Here is a 19,209-nt window from a genome sequence, read left to right as displayed (position 1 = left end):
TGTTTTTTTTAACTTTTTTACTTTTTAACTTCACTTTCAACCATCCGTTTTCTACTGCTTGTCCTTTTTGGAGTTGTGGTGGGTGCTGGATACTATCTCAGCTGCATTCGGGCGGAAGGCGGGTTACAACCTGGACATGTCGGAAACTGATCACAGGGCCTTAACTTCACTTATTGCTTGTTTTTCAGTTTTTGTCATGTGTAAAATAAAAATCAAATAAGTGGTCACAAATCATTTTAGAAATAAAAAAAATAATTTAAAAATGTTTTGTGTGTCAAACTCGTTTTTACCAAAGGCCACATCAAAGTTAAAGTTAAAGTACCAACGATTGTCACACACACAGAAGGTGTGGCGAAATAATTCTCTGCATTTGACCCATCACCCTTGATCACCCCGTAGGAGGTGAGGGGAGCGGTGAGCAGCAGCGTTGGCCGCGCCCGGGAATCATTTCTGGTGATTTAACCCCCAATTCCAACCCTTAATGCTGAGTGCCAAGCAGGGAGGTAATGGGTCCCATTTTTACCTACCGACCTCAGTAAGTTATGGCAGTTATGGCTGCCATCTGTGTCATGATCTGTGGTTTCGATTATGTTTTTGTTATTTTCTGTTAGCTTTAAGACTCCTTTAGTTCCTGTTTTTGTGCACCCTTGTTGGTTTTAGTTTCCTTGGCAACTTATTAATTTCACCTGCCTCCGGTGTTTGGGACACGCACCTGCTCTGATCAAGAGAACATTATTTAAACCTGTCTTTGCCAGTCAGTCGTCCTCCTGGCTTCATTGCTTGTTTTCGTGCGATACCATAGTTCATGTTGTTTGATTCATGCTGTGTCCACGTAAGTCATGTTTATTTCATGCCACAGTTTTGTGTTTGTTCCACGCCATAGTTTATGCTGTTGTTTTCATGTATATAGTTCCATGTCCTAAGTTTTTTGCCTTAGCTTCCGCGTGCGATAGGCACGCTTGCTTTCGGGTTGTACTCCGTTTTTGTACCTTTTTGTAGTTAGATTAATTATGTTCCTACCTGCAAGCCTTGTCCGGAATAATCCGTTTGCATCCTGGGAGAACAAACCTCGTAGTAAGCTGCGACCCCCCCGTCATGACACTCTGAGGGTTGCTTGTGATTGTAAATAATTGATGAATGTTATTATTATGACAATTTCATTATTATATATTTTTTACATACACAAAGAAGAATTTATATATCGCAATAAAAAAAACTGGCAGCTCAGTCGCTAACATTTTGCCGAAAAGCCCTATTAGAAAAAAATATTAATTTCCATCCATCCATTTTCTACTGCTTGTCCCTTTTGGGGTCGCAGGGGGTGCTGGCGATGGAATAGAGGTAGGATCAAATAAGCTAATTTTCTAGCTACTTCTTTTCAAACATCTTGTAATGAGAAACTAAGAATATTTTATATATCATAGTGTGACTGTATGCATCTTCTAAATAAACTTAAAACATAAACATGAACCTAAGCATGGAAATTTGCCAACTTTTGCTTCAAACATGGGATTCGTAGGTGTGATCAGTTCGTTTTTTCTTCAGCAAATAGGCCAACCCAGTTAAAACAAAACAACACTGTTGAGTTTTTACAGTAAAATTCTGGCGTTTTTTCCCCCCATAAAATCTACAGTGTACAGTTTTTGATGGATAACTTGCTGTGAAATCACAAGGCAAGCGGATATTTATTATTGCTAACATTTTTAATTAATTAATGAATTATTAAATATGATAGCTTTACGATTGTTGCATTGTTAGATAATAAGAAAGATTTATACTTAGACTTTGACTTCCTTTTTATTGTCATTCAAATTTGAACCTTACAGTACAAATAAGAACAAAATTTCATTGCATTAGCTCTTGGTAGTGCAGGATTAAAAAGCTATAAGGTGCAGATATAAAAAAATAGATTACTGTACAGATAAATATATTTCACTTTTGCATATGCATCCACGTTTATGTATGTTTGTTATATTGTCCTTTTATTCCAGCGAGTTAATCCATTTTGGGGGGAGTTGAGGGGATAATTTAATTATGATGCGTTCAAGAGTCTTACGGCGTGAGGGAAGAAGCTGTTACAGAACCTGGAGGTTGCGGAACCTCTTCCTAGAGTCCAGCAGTGAAAACAGTCCTTGTTGGGGATGGGAGGAGTCTTTGCAGATTTTCTGAGACCTGGTCAGGTAGCAGCTTTTTGCGATCTCCTGGATAGGAGGAAAAGGAGTCCTGATGATCTTTTCCACCGTCCTCACCACTCTCTGGAGAGACTTCCAGTCTGAGGCATTGCAGGCTCCAGTCCAGACAGAGATGATGTTGGTCAGCAGGCTGTCTATAGTGCCTCGGTAGAATGTGGTGAGAATAGGGGGAGGAAACTGTGCTCTTTTCATCCAACGCAAAAAGTGCATGCGCTGCTGAGCTCTTTTTACAAGAGCTCCGGTGTGTAGGGACCAGGTTATTTAAATATATGCAATTGCATGCAATGCAAGTATTTTTTCCCATCAAAATGGAAAGAACACATTTAGTAAGAAAAGATAAACTACTTTATTAACGCGTACTATTTAAAAGCTTTTGTGGGTCACATTAAAGGGGAACATCATCACCAAACCTATGCAAGCGTCAATATATACCTTGATTTAGCAGAAAAAAGACCATGTATTTTTTTAACCGATTTCCGAACTCTAAATGGGTGAATTTTGGCGAATTAAACGCCTTTCTGTTTATGGGTCTTTTAGCGATGACATCAGAACGTGACGTCACCGAGGTAACAAGCCCCCAATATTAATTTTCACATTACAAACACCGGGTCTCAGCTCTGTTATTTTCCGTTTTTTCGACTATTTTTTGGAACCTTGGAGACATCATGCCTTGTCGGTGAGTGTCGGAGGGTGTAACAACACTAACAGGGAGGGATTCAAGTTGCACCAAGGGCAAGAAATCTGCCGCCAGAGCCCCATTGAATGTACCAAAGTGTCTGCCGGCGATGCTAAGACAGACATGGCACAGAGATGTATGGATAACCTGCAGATGCATTTGCAACGATTAAGTCAACGAAATCACAAAGGTGAGTTTTGTTGATGTTGTTGACTTATGTGCTAATCAGACATCTTTGGTCACGGCATGACTGCCAGCTACTCGATGCTAACATGCTACGCTAATCGATGCTAACATGCTATTTACGCTAGCTGTATGTACATTTTGAAACTAGATACCCACATATAATGCGAAACAAACACTTACTAATCGACATATTTAAGTTGCTCCAGTGTCACAAGATGCAAAAGTCCTGATTGTTTGGTCTGCACATTTTACCGGCGATGCTAATAAGGCAGCCATGCTATGGGCCACTTCATTAGGTACACCCACGCTATGGCCGAATAGCGTCAATAGCTATTCGCTCAATAGCTTCAATTTCTTCTTCAATTTCGTTTTCGCTATCTGCCTCCATACTCCGACCATCTGTTTCAATACATGCGTAATCTGTTGAATCGCTTAAGCCGCTGAAATCCGAGTCTGAATCCGAGCTAATGTCGCTATATCTTGCTGTGGTAACCGCCATGTTGTTTGTATTGGCAGCCTAGTATGACGTCACAGGGAAATGGACAGAGGTTTCGAAGATAGCGAAAATAAGGCCCTTTAAAGCTTTATTTAGGGATATTCCAGGACCGGTAAAATTTTGAAAAAAACTTCAAAACATACAACAAGCCACTGGGAACTGATTTTTATTGTTTTTAACCCTTTTGAAATTATGATAATGTTCCCTTTTAAACAATGTGGCGGGCCAGATTATTATTGTTTGACAGCTGCGCTGTAAGTGGAAACATTTGCTCTGAAATAGGATGTTTGAAAACAGATTTCAAGGGCCTGCAGATCAAAGATTACCCAACATTCACTGGGTTTTATTGTCTAAATCTGTGCGCTTTGCACGCATTTGAAATCCACGGCATGTATTCAGTAGCATCTTATTCCACGGGGAAGGCTGCTCGCCCTCATCGTGTGTTTGCAGCCGGTGAACAATCGGGAATTTGACCGTCTGACGGGTGTAAATGAATTCCATGTGGTTCAGGCAGAGGTGTAGAAACACTGTTTGGGGAAAGTCAAACCCTTGCCAGCTAAGGGGTTTTCCAGTCTCCCCAAGCTCTCTGGAGGGGAGACGTTTTGGAATAAAAGGACTTGAAGTATTGTTCGACAGAACTGTTTCATTGCCGGGTTAACATGTTGGAAAAATGGAGTCACGCTCGCGCCGTTGAACAGAGACAAATGTTTTGTGAAGGGTGCAGCTACTGTTTGCTTGACCTTAATGTGTCACCATGTGAAACAAGATTTACACGATTGTCATTTTCTGTGCAAATGTATTCCAGAAGTACTAAATCTTACAATATATCACCAAGTATCTGGTCCTCATTTGAATATGTCAGCAGTTTCTCTCATCCACGTGTTGGAAGGCTGATGTCTGCTTTGGCTCCGAATTGACTCATTTAGAATCCACTAGTAACGCCGTTACTTCATTCTGGTGTACTTTTTCTGCTGTTACATCGCAGTTACTGCTACTTGATTGATTGATTGAAACTTTTATTAGTAGATTGCACAGTACAGTACGTATTCCATACAATTCAATCAATCAATCAATGTTTATTTATATAGCCCTAAATCACTAGTGTCTCAATGGGCTGCACAAACCTCAACGACATCCTCGGTAGAGCCCACAGAAGGGCAAGGAAAACTCACCCCAGTGGGACCTCGGTGACAGTGACGATGATGACTGTGAGAAACCTTGGAGAGAACCGCATATTGACCACTGAATGGTGACACCCGAATAAGTTTTTCAACTTGTTTAAGTCCGTATATCATGGGCTATTAGTGACGTGCGGATCGATACTGAAATATTGCTACCATCGATACATAATTTCCGTATTGATACCCACATCAAAATACCGATACTTTTGAAACTTTAGTTCAGGGGTGTCTAAACTTTTTCCACCAAGGGTCGCTTATGGAGAAGTCAAGGTATGCGGGGGCCATATTGATATTTTCTTATATAAAAACATGCCAAAAATAGATATTGTGTCAGCTATGTATTTTAGATGATTAAGTATATTATTTTTAATTATTATTTAGGTCAGCTTTTTCTCATGTCATATTGCTTTTTTTGCTCTTTTTTTCTTACATTTTTATTATTGTTTATTTCCCATGTATAATTAGAAAAAAAATATTACACGATTATTTGTCAATAATTCTGTCTGTGCGAAAATACTAATGTTCATTTTATATTTTAGGTATATTTTATTTTTATTCGAAGAGCTTCTTATGAGATCGGCAGGTTGTGAGTCCAAACCACGGCCGAGTCATGCCTAAGACTATAAAAATGGGACCCATTAGGATGATAACGAACTATTCCGGACAAAGCTTGCAGGTAGGAACATATTTATTAATCCAACTACAAAAAGGTACAAAAACGGAATACAACCGGAAGACAAGCGTTCCTATCGCACACGGAAGCTAACAATAAAACTTAGGACATGAAACTATATACATGAAACAAACAGCATAAACTATGGCGTGGAACAAACACAAAACTGTGGCATGAAATAAACACGACTTACGTGCATGACTCGAACAACATGAACTATGGTATCGCATGAAAACAAATAATGACGCTCTGACGACTGACTGGCAAAGACAAGTTTTAATAATGTTCTCTTGATTAGAGCAGGTGCGTGTCCCAGAGGCAGGTGAAATTAATAAGTTGCCATTGAAACTAAAACAAACAAGGGTGCACAAAAACAGGAACTAATGGAGTCTTAAATCTAACAGAAAATAACAAAAACATGATCCAGACCACAGATCATGACACAGATGGCAGCCATAACTGCCATAACTTACTGAGATCGGTAAGCTGTGAGTTCCAACCCCGGCCGAGTCATACCAAAGACTATAAAAATGGGACCCATTACCTGTCTGCTTGGCACTCAGCATCAAGGGTTGGAATTGGGGGTTAAATCACCAGAAATGATTCCCGGGCACGCCCACCACTAATGCTCACTGCTCCCCTCACCTCCTAGGGGGTGATCAATGTTGATGGGTCAAATGTAGAGAATAATTTTGCCACACCTTGTGTGTGTGTGACAATCATTGGTACTTTTACTTTATTTCAGATAAGGGGTGTCTAAACTTGATCCCTAAAGGACCACATACTGAAACCACTGAATTATAGAGGCGACATTTTAATATTATATAATTTGAAAACCAAATGCTAAAAACATATATTATTTTGATATTTAAAGACAGAAAATTGTGTTGTTATTGACTAAGTATATTATAATTATTTATTAGTTTACACATTTCACCTTTTTTTATTACGGTCAGATTTTTTGCTGTTTTTTCTTCCATTTTTACTGTTGTCATTATTTGAAAACACACAACTTTTAAAAACATGTTAGGTATTTTCGCACAAAGTATCGTCAGATCGGTATCGCATCTACCAGCCTGAATTTCATTTGGTATCAGATTGGAAAGAAAATCAGTGGTATCGCACATCTTTATGGACTAAGACAGGGGTCTGCTACATGTGGCTCTAGATCAGGGGTGTCAAACTCAAATACAGAGTGGGCCAAAATTTTAAACGGAACAAAGCCGCGGGCCAAGGTTGAACAAATTAACCTTTAAATAGGGACCAAAACAAGTTTTGCATTGAATATTGAACAAGCAAGGCTTATATAAATTTAGTGACATGCAAAATCCAGTTTCAAATAATAATAATAATAATAAAAAAAATATCAATGGCACATCAAATAAAATTTAAATAAAAATTGAATGCCTTTTTTTCTATTTGCAATCTTCTGAGGTAAATATAAATTTTTTTCCACAGGCTAATAATACATTTGAAAATAAAATAACAATAATGAATGAACCAAACATTTAAGCATTGAGGTAGCAAGAGAAAATGAATGAATAAAACGTTAATTATTGGTCAGTTTGCTGGAAGTTTCCTGGAAGAGTTAGTTAGTGCTGCAAGGGGTTCTGGGTATTTGTTCTGTTGTGTTACGGTGCGGATGTTCACCCGAAATGTGTTGGTCATTCTTGTTTGGTGTGGGTTCACAGTGTGGCGCATATTTGTAACAGTGCTAAAGTTGTTTATACAGCCACCCTCAGTGTGACCTGTATGGCTGTTGACCAAGTATGCATTGCATTCACTTGTGCGTGTGTGTGTGTGTGTTAAAGCCACAAATCTTATGTGACACGCTGTTAGTATGGAGGAATAGTGGACGTGACGACAGGTTGTAGAGAACGCTAAAGGCAGTGACTTAAATGCACGCCCCCAATATAGTTGTCCAGATGGAAATTGGTAGAAATCCGGGAGAATGGTTGGCCCGGGAGATTTTCAGGAGGGGCACTGAACTTCGGGAGTCTGCCGGGAAAATTAGGAGGGTTGGCAAGTATGAGTATTAGCGGTGAATGCGGTGTTATAGCGGCACCGACGCTGTAAAACACCGGCGGGCCAGCTCTAATGCTAAATTGATATTGCCTCAAGGGCCAAATTAAATTACACGGCGGGCCAGAGTTTGACACCCATGCTCTAGATCTTTAGCACCTCCTTAGTGGCTCCCTGGAGCTTTTCAAAAATGTATGAAAATAAAATAAGATTGGGAAAAATATATTCACGTTTTAATAGGGTTTCTCAAACATGACACAAAACTTCCCAATTGTTAGAAATCCCACTATTTGAATGAAACATTCTTTTCTGATTAGAGTATTAAGCGAGTGCCATTGTGTCCTACTAATTTTGGCAGTTCTTGAACTCACCAGAGTTTGTTTACATGTATAGCCTTCTCCAACGATGCCAGTGAAAGATGTTTTACGCAACTCCGTCTTTGTCTCATTTCGTCCGCCAAACTATTTATGTTGTGTGTGAATGCACAAAGGTAAGCTTTGTTGATATTATTGACTTGTGTGGAGTGCTTATCAGGCATATGTGGTCAGTGCATGACTGCAAGCTAGTCGATGCTAAGATGCTACATAGGCTGTACATATTGCATCATTATGCCTCACTTGTAGCTATATTTGAGCTCATTTAATTTCTTATGTCCTCTGTGTATTTAATTTATGTCTGCATTACTCATGACATAGTATCTATATGTAATATTGCCTGCATTTCAGCTTGCATAGTTTGTTATAAATCCATTCAAAGAAGACAGCCCGCCATTTTCTTTAACTTGGACCTTTGGCCATTCTAAGACAGAAATATCTAGATGTTCTCTCGCCCTCTAGGAAGCTTCTGTTTTACTAATGTTTTCCATTGTTGTAAAAGTGGGTAGAATAAATATTATATTTCAACATTTTTGTCAACAAAGATTTGTGTCAGCCTGCGACAGTCATTTTGATAGTAGGCTAATATAGCTAATATAGACACTTATGTCATGTGTTGCCTTTATTATAACACTTATATCCAGCTTTTAATTTTTTGCGGCTCCAGACAGATTTTTTGTTGTTTTATTTTTGGTCCAATGTGGCTCTTTCAACATTTTGGGTTGCCGACCCCTGGACTAAGAGGAATTGATCAAGCACATACTGTTGCTTTGCTTGAGTGTGAAGTGAAGTGAGTTATATTTATATAGCGCTTTTCTCAAAGTGACTCAAAGTGCTTTACTTGGTGAAACCCATCCATCCATCCATTTTCTACCGCTTATTCCCTTTTTGGGGTTGCGGGGGGCGCTGGCGCCTATCCCAGCTACAATCGGGCGGAAGGCGGGGTACACCCTGGACAAGTCGCCACTTCGTCGCAGGGCCAACACAGATAGACAGACAACATTCACACTCACATTCACACACTAGGGCCAATTTAGTGTTGCCAATCAACCTATCCCCAAACCCAATATCTAATTTTTACATTTAAACCACGGTGGGTGACACTGGGAGCAGGTGGGTAAAGTGTCTTGCCCAAGGACACAATGGCAATGACTAGGATGGCAGAAGCGGGGATCGAACCTGCAACCCTCAAGTTGCTGGCACGGCCGCTCTACCAACCGAGCTATACCGCCCCGAGCATGCTCGTTGCTGGGAAAAGCAAATGCATCTACTTTCTAAAAAAAATGATTTGCCAACTTGACACACAACAGATGCAACGGAGTCACTAAGTGTTTTAATGCTGTTCTGTCTCTGTGTGAACCATGTGTTTTGGGTTGTGCATCCGGCATTGATGGGAACCAGGTCTTACATTAAAATTCTCCCTGATGGTCAAAATTTTTTAGGCCGATTCCTATTTTCCATGCTCATTCCACTGAGCGCAAGAAATAGTTGTCACGGTAGGGAAGGGATTCATATGGCCCCATTCCTGGGGGGATCTCGCAAGAGAGGAAGGTAACGGGCTAATCCTTTAGCAATGCAGTCTACTGAAAATAATGGAAAGCACCACTCTACATAGCAACTGTGGTCAAAGTTGGGCTTTCCACAGAACTAACTTCAAGATACACTCTACTACCATCTGGTGGCTAAAGTGGATAGTGCACCCTCTTTCCCCCAATTCGCGACGAAAGCAGCCATAAGAATCCCCCACTAACTGTTACTGTCCATCCCTATAGATTGTGTTAAGCCACTCCTTTAAAGGCCTACTGAAACCCACTACAACCGACCACGCAGTCTGATAGTTTATATATCAATGATGAAATATTAACATTGCAACACATGCCAATACGGCCGGTATCCTGTTGAAAACTTTGCGGAATGATGACGCTTATGATGACGCTTATGATGACGCGTGCGCGTGACGTCTCGGGTTGTAGCGGACATTTTTTTTCAGCCCGATCCAAGCTATAAGTAGTCTGCTTCAATCGCATGATTACCCGGTATTCTGGACATCCGTGTTGCTGAATTGTTTGCAATTTTTTCAATTAATAATGGAGAACTCAAAGTAGAAAGATGGAGGTGGGAAGCGGTGCACTGCAGCTGCCTTTGGCATCACAAACACAGCCGGTGTTTCCTTGTTTAAAATTCCCAAAGGTGAAGCTTTACTATGGAACAGAGCGGTCAAGCGAACATGGATCCCGACCACATGTCAACCGCCAGGTTTCGGTGAGAAAATTGTGGTAATAAGTCGGCTCTTACCGTGGACATCAGCGGAGCTTGCGTCCTGCTGCAGCTGTGTGGCTTCCCTCAGAGGCACTGGCGGTCAACACACCCCTCCGACTTTCAGGTACCATATAATCTCACTAAAACACTAATAAAACAATTAGAATTATCCCAGTAAATGCATCTAATAACATCTGAATCGCTCTCACTGCCCTTGCTTTTTTTTCTTTCTAGTCCTTCACTCTCACTATCCTCATCCTCAAATCTTTCATCCTCGCTCAAATTAATGAGGAAATTGTCGATTTCTCGGTCCGAATCGCTCTAGCTGCTGGTGGCTATGATTGTAAACAATGTGAGGATGTGAGGAGTTCTACAACCCGTGACGTCACGCGCACATCGTCTGCTACTTCCAGTACAGGCAAGGCTTTTTCATTAGCGACCAAAAGTTGCTAACTTTATCGTCGATGTTCTCTACTAAGTCCTTTCGGCAAAAATTAGGCAATATCGCGAAATGATTAAGTATGACACAGAATAGACCTGCTATCCCCGTTTAAATAAGAACATCTCATTTCAGTAGGCCTCTAAGTCAATATTGCAGTTCTTACAAGTTTTATTATTACAGGTGGATGAGGATGAGTAGGAGCAAGCAGAAGCAGGCAAGCTAATTGCTAAGCTAGACAGAAAACTAGCTTGAAACAACACAAGAAAAAGGTGCATAGTAAAGTTTAAGAAGTGTTGATGGAAGGACTCTACAGCAGGAAGTAAGCAGATATTAACAGGAAATGAACAAGTAATTAAATCGAGTCCAGGGAGAGGATAATATAAGAACTGGTTGGCTGCTATGTTGCTGTTAAGCGACCACAGCTAGGCACATTTAAGGAGAAGACGAATCGATCCATAAATGGATAGTGGTGATACCAAAGGTAGTATCAGTATATGATCGATACTTAATGTTTGCAAACAGGAACACAGTCCTGGACTACGGATGTATACCGTGTACTGTCATTTTTTGTTACTGGTTCCTTATGGGTCGATCCAGGAAGACTGTTAAGATTTTGGACTGATAATAAAACCATTTTTTATTTTTTTATCCAGCCGACTGTTGTCATTATGACACGTTGTCACATTAGTTAGTTTATTATTTCTTCGGTCAGTGTTCAACAAAATAAACAAACAGTTTTACATTTATAAGTTGACAATTTTACAGACCGAAAGGGTTTAGGCTGAAGTCGAAAACTTATTTTGCCTAACCCTATTAACAATCTAAAATACAAGATGGAGTAAAACCAGGAGACATCGGGCTCGAATGTTGAGCTTCAAAAAATATGAATCTTCCTTTACACAAGAATTTATATTTCACCTTGTACACAACATAAACACTGTTCTAATATATACACAGTGAAGACATACACTTATGCAGATCCCAAATACACATCAGCAGGTAGCAGAAAGTATGCAAAGTTGGTTTTTCATAATATTGCGAAACAAAACACCAAGTAATATGTCTGCTAATAGGTGCCATTTTACGATCCTAATACACTCACCGTATTAATACCTGTATGTTAAATGCGCCGACAAGCCATCAAGTGGTGCGGCTTCATAGCTTACCAAAGTCGTAGTAAAAACATTTTGACATATTTTTGAGTGCCCTGTGTAATGTTCTTTATTCTCAATGGAACATTTAAAGTTTTGGTGTTGTTTACTGCCATCATATTGCAGTCTACACATATCTCTCATGTATGACTGTCATCTATTGGTCACACTTATCATTACACCATGTACCAAATGGAATTGCTTCGAGGTCAGTAAGCACAACCAGAATCAAGCCTTGCATTAGGCGCACTGAGTTTTTAGGCGCACTGTCGATTGTTTGAGAAAATGAAAGGATTTTACGTGCCCCTTATAGTCCAAAAATACGCTATTGCCGGTGCAAAGGTACAGTGTACTGTAATAAAAGAGGATAAAGTAGCACTTGGAGCTGCTCACGATTTGGGACAATGGCATGGACATTAGCATTAATGCTATAAACCCACAAATACGGTGTATTCCCATTGGGGTTTAATAAAAGCCCTTTTAAACTGCCTAAACTCTAGCAACAAGGGTAGATTTAGGTCCACATCCTTCCAATATAAAACTGATACAAAAATTTTATGTATAGTATATTATGTACGTTATAGCAAGTGTTTTTGACATTTTTGACCTCGCGGCCAGACCTTTCTACTACAGAGAGGCCCGGGGGCCACTCGAAAACATCCATTTTCTACCGCTTGTCCCTTTTGAGGTTGCGGGGGTGCTGCAGCCTATCCTAGCTGCATTCAGACGGAAGGCGGGGTATCACCCTGGACAAGTCGCACTCAAATATCAACACTAAACAAGTAATCTAAAACATATTCAATAATTATATCCAACTTACTTATAGTTTAACAGAATAAATTATATGAAACCATGCATTAATCACTAATATTATTATCAATTATTATCACAAAATAAATACTAACCAAACATAGGGGCTCATAAAATCTGATGAAAATTAATTTACATACAATTACGCAGTGCTAAATAAGTAAATGATAAATAAATCAATATTAAATGTCATGACGAGGACTACGGTGTGGTTTGTTTTCCCGTGGTGCAAATCGACTGCACCGGACATGGCGTGAAGGTAATGATATCTTTTTTAATTAACTAAAAAAAAAAAAAAAGGAACAAATGAAAGGCGCTCTCAGCAGAGGTTCAAAACTTGGCTCTGAAAACAAAAACTCTCACAATGGCAGGACTATGGACAACACAAACGAAAACACTTAATGTGACGTGAAAAGCATGAATCTATGGCAAGAAGTGAGCAATCAGGTATCAAGGGTGTGTAGCGGCTGACTGCCTGGCAACTACAGGCTTAAATAGTGCTGTGATTATTGACAGGTGTGTGAGTCCAAAAAAATGAGCGAGGTGAATCTAATGGTTGTCATGGAAACTAAAAACAAACCAGGGTGCGGAAAAAGAGGAACTAATGGAGTCAAAAACAAAACAGAACATGATCACAAAGACATGGCAATTAAATAATAATAGATATGTTTTGTCAAGTAAACTGGATAGAATTTTAGTGCAAAAATATATACAGTTTTACCACTAAATTTTGCACCTAAGCAAATTTTCTATGACTTTAGCCCCAGATATATTCTGTTTGTTTAATGTTGTCATTACTGCCAAAAGGGGTAGAAAACTGAGTAGCGCTGCGGCACATACGGAGCACAGCTGAAAAACAAATACTTTTGGCAGCTGTCTCGGGGGTGCTTGCTACAATGTTATGAAACACTGCATTACACGAGGGAGCAATCAAATACGTAGCTAGAGTTTTGCATCTAAAACTACAGCATGTTTGAAACAGTTGCCAAAAGTGTTTTATTGTTCCATTCAGTTGTGAAAAAAAAAAGATTTAGATGAGATTAACAGCCTACAAAAAAGGGAGGAGTGTGCTGCTAGAAGAAAGTGTATTGTTTGTAAGACTGTTGCATAAGCGTTGGGTTGGCCACGGCTGACTCATTATTACATTAGTCGGGGATTTGACAGAGTCAACGTAATAAAGAGTAGGCCTATACATATTGACGATGATTCAATTATGAGCTATACATCATCCTAAACCGGATTGCCAAGCCGCGTCCTCACAATTCACGACATAAACAAATGCGTGTTTGAATTTGACAATTTACTGTGGTAAGAGAGAGGAAAAACAGTAAAGCATTTTCAAACATGCGGAGAAGAAGTAATGGCGTGGATTTACGTGGGAGATATTTACAAGGCTTTAAGCAGGGAAGAATTGTCTTAAGATTGGAGGGATGCTCTGATGATCCAACAGGAAAGAGTGAGCATTAGTTCAAGGATAATTGCAGTTAGACCATTCATTTATGTTAAGCTGACAGGGTCATTTCAGGATGTGGTCTGAGAGGAAAATGCTTTGGTGTGCAAAAGGCGTTGAAAGTTGGGCAACAGGATGGATGTGGGACTTAAATGTTTGGCAAAGATCACTGAAAGCCTGTAGTCATTTTATGAGCCACCATGGGTAAGTTCCATCCATCCATCCATCCATCCATCCATCTTCTTCCACTTATCCGAGGTCAGGTCACGGGGGCAGCAGCCTAAGCAGGGAAGCCCAGACTTCCCTCCCCACAGCCACTTCGTCCAGCTCTTCCCGGGGGATCCCGAGGCGTTCCCAGGCCAGCCGGGAGACGTAGTCTTCCCAACGTGTCCTGGGTCTTTCCCGTGGCCTCCTACCGGTCGGACGTGCCCTAAACACCTCCCGAGGGAGGCGTTCAGGTGGCATCCTGACCAAATGCCCGAACCACTTTCTCTGGTTCCTCTCGATGTGGGAAATTAGTTGTTTCAGTGTAATGGCAGTGTTGGTACAACAGCGTTATTTTTAAAATGTTATATAGAGTATTGTATACAATAGGCTATAGTATCATTGTAAAGGAACCCATTTTTGCCATTTTCCAATAATATTTTTACTAAATTACCTATCACCCTTGCTCACGACCAGTAGTAGACCTGGATCACTGGATAAATAGTTAGAAAGACACAGTATCAGTGACGTGCTGTCAGGGAAGGCAAGTGAGGCAGTGCCTCACCTGCCACCAGGTGGCTTAACCATGAGATGTTCCAAAACGAAGTAATAAAATAAGTTTTAATATTTCTCTTTTGGTTTATGCTTTCTATGTGATTTTGGTGTGGTTCCTGTTCATTTTGGTAATGTTCATGGTCAAAACCGCGGAAATTCCATGTTTCCTGATCAAAACAATGCAGCAGATGAGAAGTGAGGCAGACACAGGCAGTGCCTCCACGGCTACACACAGTGTGTATTAGGCGTGCGTGCGAGGGGGCACATGCTTATTGCCATGTGGAAAAGGCAGGTCTTGAGGCATCAAGTACCTCTGCCTCAAGGTAGGGGCGATATATTTTCAACTTGCAGTTCAATGCCTCAGCAGTACTCTGACTCGCCACACTGGGAGAAGTGGGGGCTCTCAAGCTAGCAGACACAGATCTCTCCAGCGGAAGCCAGCATTTTTTTCTTTACTTTTTTTTTTAACTGTATAACAAAAATGGTATTTCACATTTGCGGTCCTTTCCAAGGTTTATCATAGTCGTTTTTATCTGGGTTGTGAGTTTTTCCTTGCCCTTATGTGGGCGCTGATCCGCGGATGTCGTTGTGGCTTGTGCAGCCCTTTGAGACACTTGTGATTTAGGGCTGTATAAATAAACATTGATTGATTGATTGATTGATTGATTGAGCTATTGCCAAAAGGCATCAACCTTATGGTTTGAAGCTTTGGCATGAAGACTAGTATCCAACATTGTAGCAACATTTACAGTATAAGCCAGAAACCTCAAATTCATCATAGGTCCCCTTTAATCACGACTTTATCGCAGGCGATGAACAGAATTTTAACCGGGGAATGCAGAATCAGAACAAACAAGAACGTTAACGATTTATGAGCCAACCATCCAGTTAAAGGCCTACTGAAATTAGATTTTCTTATTCAAACGGGGATAGCAGGTCCATTCTATGTGTCATACTTGATGGTTTTGCGATATTGCCATATTTTTGCTGAAAGGATTTAGTAGAGAACATTGACAATAAAGTTTGCAACTTTTGGTCGCTAAAAAAAAGCTTTGCTTTTACCGGAAGTAGCAGACGATGTGCGCGTGACGTCACTGGTTGTAGAGCTCCTCACATCCTCACATTGTTTACAATCATAGCCACCAGCAGCTAGAGCGATTCAGACCAAGAAAGCGACAATTTCCCCATTAATTTGAGCGAAGATGAAAGATTTGTGGAAAAAGATAGTGAGAGTGATGGACTAGAAAAAAAAAAAAGGAAAAAAAAAAGGCGAGGGAAGTGAGAGCGATTCAGATGTTATTAGACACATTTACTAGGATAACTCTGGAAAATCCCTTATCTGCCTATTGTGTTACTAGTGTTTTAGTGAGATTATATGGTACCCCTCCGGGTGTAGTGACCGCCAGTGTTAATAGTCCGGAGGTAATAGTCCGCAGCTGCAGGAGGACGCAACCTCCGCTCATAACTATGGTAAGAGCCGACTTATTACCACAATTTTCTCACCGAAACCTGCCGGTAGACATGTGGTCGGGAACCATGTTTGCTTGACCGCTCTGTTCCATAGTAAAGCTTCACCTTCGGGAGTTTTAAACAAGGAAACACCGGCTGTGTTTGAGTTGCTAAAGGCTAAAAGCTTCCCACCTCCATCTTTCTACTTTGACTTCTCCATTATTAATTGAACAAATTGCTAAAGATTCAGCAACACAGAAGTCCAGAATACTGTGGAATTATGCGATTAAAGTCCGTTACAACCGGTGACGTCAAACGCACACGTCATCATACCGCGACGTCTTCAAACGGGCACTTCGCGGGAAATTTAAAATTGCAATTTAGTAAACTAAAAAGGCCGTATTGGCATGTGTTGCAATGTTAATATTTCATCATTGATATATAAACTATCAGACTGCGTGGTCGGTAGTATTTGGTTTCAGTAGGCCTTTAAGCCCTAATGGCGAATACTTCAGTCAGGGCCTAATTACCAGCCGTTTCCATAAATGCCATGTTTTTACCTTTCTCTATAGGTACAATCAGACGTTGCAGCAATATGGCCTACAAAGCAGCATCCTTGCCCTGTGTCTTAAGATGCCTGTGCTTCATGCTTCTTCATTGGCTTAACGCAGCACAAGATGAAGACCTGAGAAGTAGAAACCTTTTTATTGTCACCTTCCTTCCTTTGTTTGCTAGTTCACCCATAAAATAAAAATCACATTGCTTACGTTTTCTGTCTACTTTCAGGTTGTAGGACTGCACCAGGCGATTTAGTATTTATTGTAGACGGTTCTTGGAGTGTAGAAGATGTCAACTTTGAAATAGTAAAGCGGTGGCTTGTCAATATAACCAAAAACTTCAACATCGGGCACAAGTTTACCCAAGTGGGTGTCGTCCAATACACCGATGATCCTGTTTTAGAAATACCTCTGGGGAAGTATTCCAACACTAAGGACCTCATCAGAGAGATTGAATCCATCGAGTACATGGGAGGAAACACGAGGACTGGCACGGCCATTGAGTTTGCCACGGACAAATTGTTTGGCCTCTCTGAACGCAGCCCGATGGGCGTATCTAGAATTGCAGTTGTCCTCACCGACGGGAAGTCTCAGGATGCGGTTCAGAAGGCAGCAGAGGACGCGAGGAGAAAAGGAGTCATTTTGTTTGCAATTGGTGTGGGCTCAGAGACAGAGGAGGCCCAGTTAAGAGCCATTGCAAACAAGCCTTTTTCAACATACGTCTTCGCTGTAGAAGACTACAAAGGTATTTCCAGGATCATACAGGTCATACGACAGAAACTGTGCGAAGGTAAGAAATCGTTCCAACCAAAAGGGAACACATACTTTTTGCTGTTTGCATGGCAACTGTGTTTTCAGGCCTCAAAGACATTTTGATTTAAAAACTGTTCAGTGGAACCACTGAAAACAGTGTGCGGTCAAAACTGGATGTGTGAGTTTAGTATTCAGTCTGGGGAAGCCCACTGGGATTTTTGTAGGGATGACACTGTGCACCACCTTTGTTACAGATGTATCCAAGATAATATTGGCAATATTCAAAATAAGAATAAAGGCAATGCACATTATCACAGTGTAACTCTATAGTCAATCACACTCTACATCATGATATCAACATGCCCAGTTAGAAAACATTTACCAGTAGGTTTTTAGTCTTTCCCGGAACCAAGAGTGTGGAGGAGCTGTCAGGAGACAGGCTAGTACATCATGAAAGGGGGGGAGGGCAACTACAGGGCAGCAGACATCTGTGTAATAACCAGAGGTACCCTGAATGCGGTTAGGTACCAGAGTAAGATTCTCAGAACCAGTATCAGACCATGCACTGGTCACGTGGGTCCTGTGTACCTTCTGGTTTTTTACAACATCCAGATTTTGTGGTTTATCAGCAATTTATTGAATGCCCTGAGTGTTATGAACCGGGCAGAGGGAAGGAGGCGACACCAAGGCAGAACTGCGGTTGACCACGTTTATTGAAAACTTTTAAGAGTGTGTGGGGTGTGTATGCTACCACAAGTAAATGAGTGCGGACGATGTGTAGAATTAACAATGTAAGTTTTACCAGGAGTTGTTGTCGGTGCGTGTTGTGTGAATATTTCATCGAATCCAAGGGGCAAGACGAAGAGGTAGTCAGCAGGGAGGCAAGCAGCCGTGGGTTGGAGAGAGGCAACAATATCCGAGTCCAAGCTGGGATCGAGGGTCGAGGGAGGCAAGCAAAGATCCGGGTTGAGGTCGTGAGGCAAGGCACAATCACAGGCAACAGGGAAGACACAAGGGACATCAAACACGGGAACCAGGAAGAGCACAAAGAAGGCGAGCAAGGAACGAGGGAGGGGTGCCAGACGTGATGATTACTGTGAAAGATTGGCTACATTCTGGCAAAGGTCTCCTGGGTCCGCTGGCTTTTATGCAGCTCCCTCTCGTCAGGTTCAGGTGTGATGATTTGTAATTGTCTGAAGCTTTGTCGCTGCGTGGGCGTGCTGCGCCCAGCACGGGCAGGGGCGTGTCTGGCCACACAGCCAGAGGACGAACTGGGAAACTCAGCTGCTGGAGAAAAGCGGGTTCGAGTCAGCGCCGTGACACTGAGACTTGGATGAAAAAAAACATCCACAGACGAGTGTATCAGTAGTTTCTGGAGGACAAATTGAATATAATTGATGGTCCAGGATTATACCGATGCCCTGATCCAGGCTAGAAAACCAACTGCTGTCTCATCAGGACCATACTCAGATATTTTAGGTAGTGCCTACAGGCGGGTTGGGACAAATTAGGAGATTTTCTGCAGATCATCCTTATGTACAGTATTCTCTTTTGAGTAGGATTAAGACGTCAGTCCTCAATAAGTTGTATGGTCTGAGTTTCCATCGTTATTTTAATTTCCAACAATTAAAGCCATTGAATGCCGAAATATTTCATTCATTGAGATCTGAAATTCAATAATCTAAGTCAGTGTTTTTCAACCACTGTGCCGCAGCACACTAGTTTGCCGTGAGATAAAGTTGGGTGTGTCGTAGGAGATTATCTAATTCCACCTATTTG

At 41.0% G+C, this 19,209-nt stretch overlaps 1 protein-coding gene across 3 annotated transcripts in view; it reads left to right on the top strand.

Annotated features, from left to right (window-relative positions):
* The window catches only part of col21a1 (collagen, type XXI, alpha 1), a 113,895-nt gene that overhangs the window by 16,173 nt on the left and 78,513 nt on the right, over positions 1-19,209 (top strand). For all 3 annotated transcript variants that reach the window (XM_061910344.1, XM_061910346.1, XM_061910345.1), the window contains 2 exons: positions 16,693-16,812; positions 16,907-17,467. In XM_061910344.1, coding sequence (XP_061766328.1) covers positions 16,693-16,812; positions 16,907-17,467 — 681 coding nt within the window. The remainder of the gene's footprint in view (positions 1-16,692; positions 16,813-16,906; positions 17,468-19,209) is intronic.

The sequence above is a fragment of the Nerophis ophidion genome, linkage group LG09 (assembly GCF_033978795.1).
Source record: "Nerophis ophidion isolate RoL-2023_Sa linkage group LG09, RoL_Noph_v1.0, whole genome shotgun sequence".
Taxonomy (NCBI): domain Eukaryota; kingdom Metazoa; phylum Chordata; class Actinopteri; order Syngnathiformes; family Syngnathidae; genus Nerophis; species Nerophis ophidion.
Note: the sequence above shows the minus strand (reverse complement) of the source record. Positions and strands in the feature narration are given on the sequence as shown.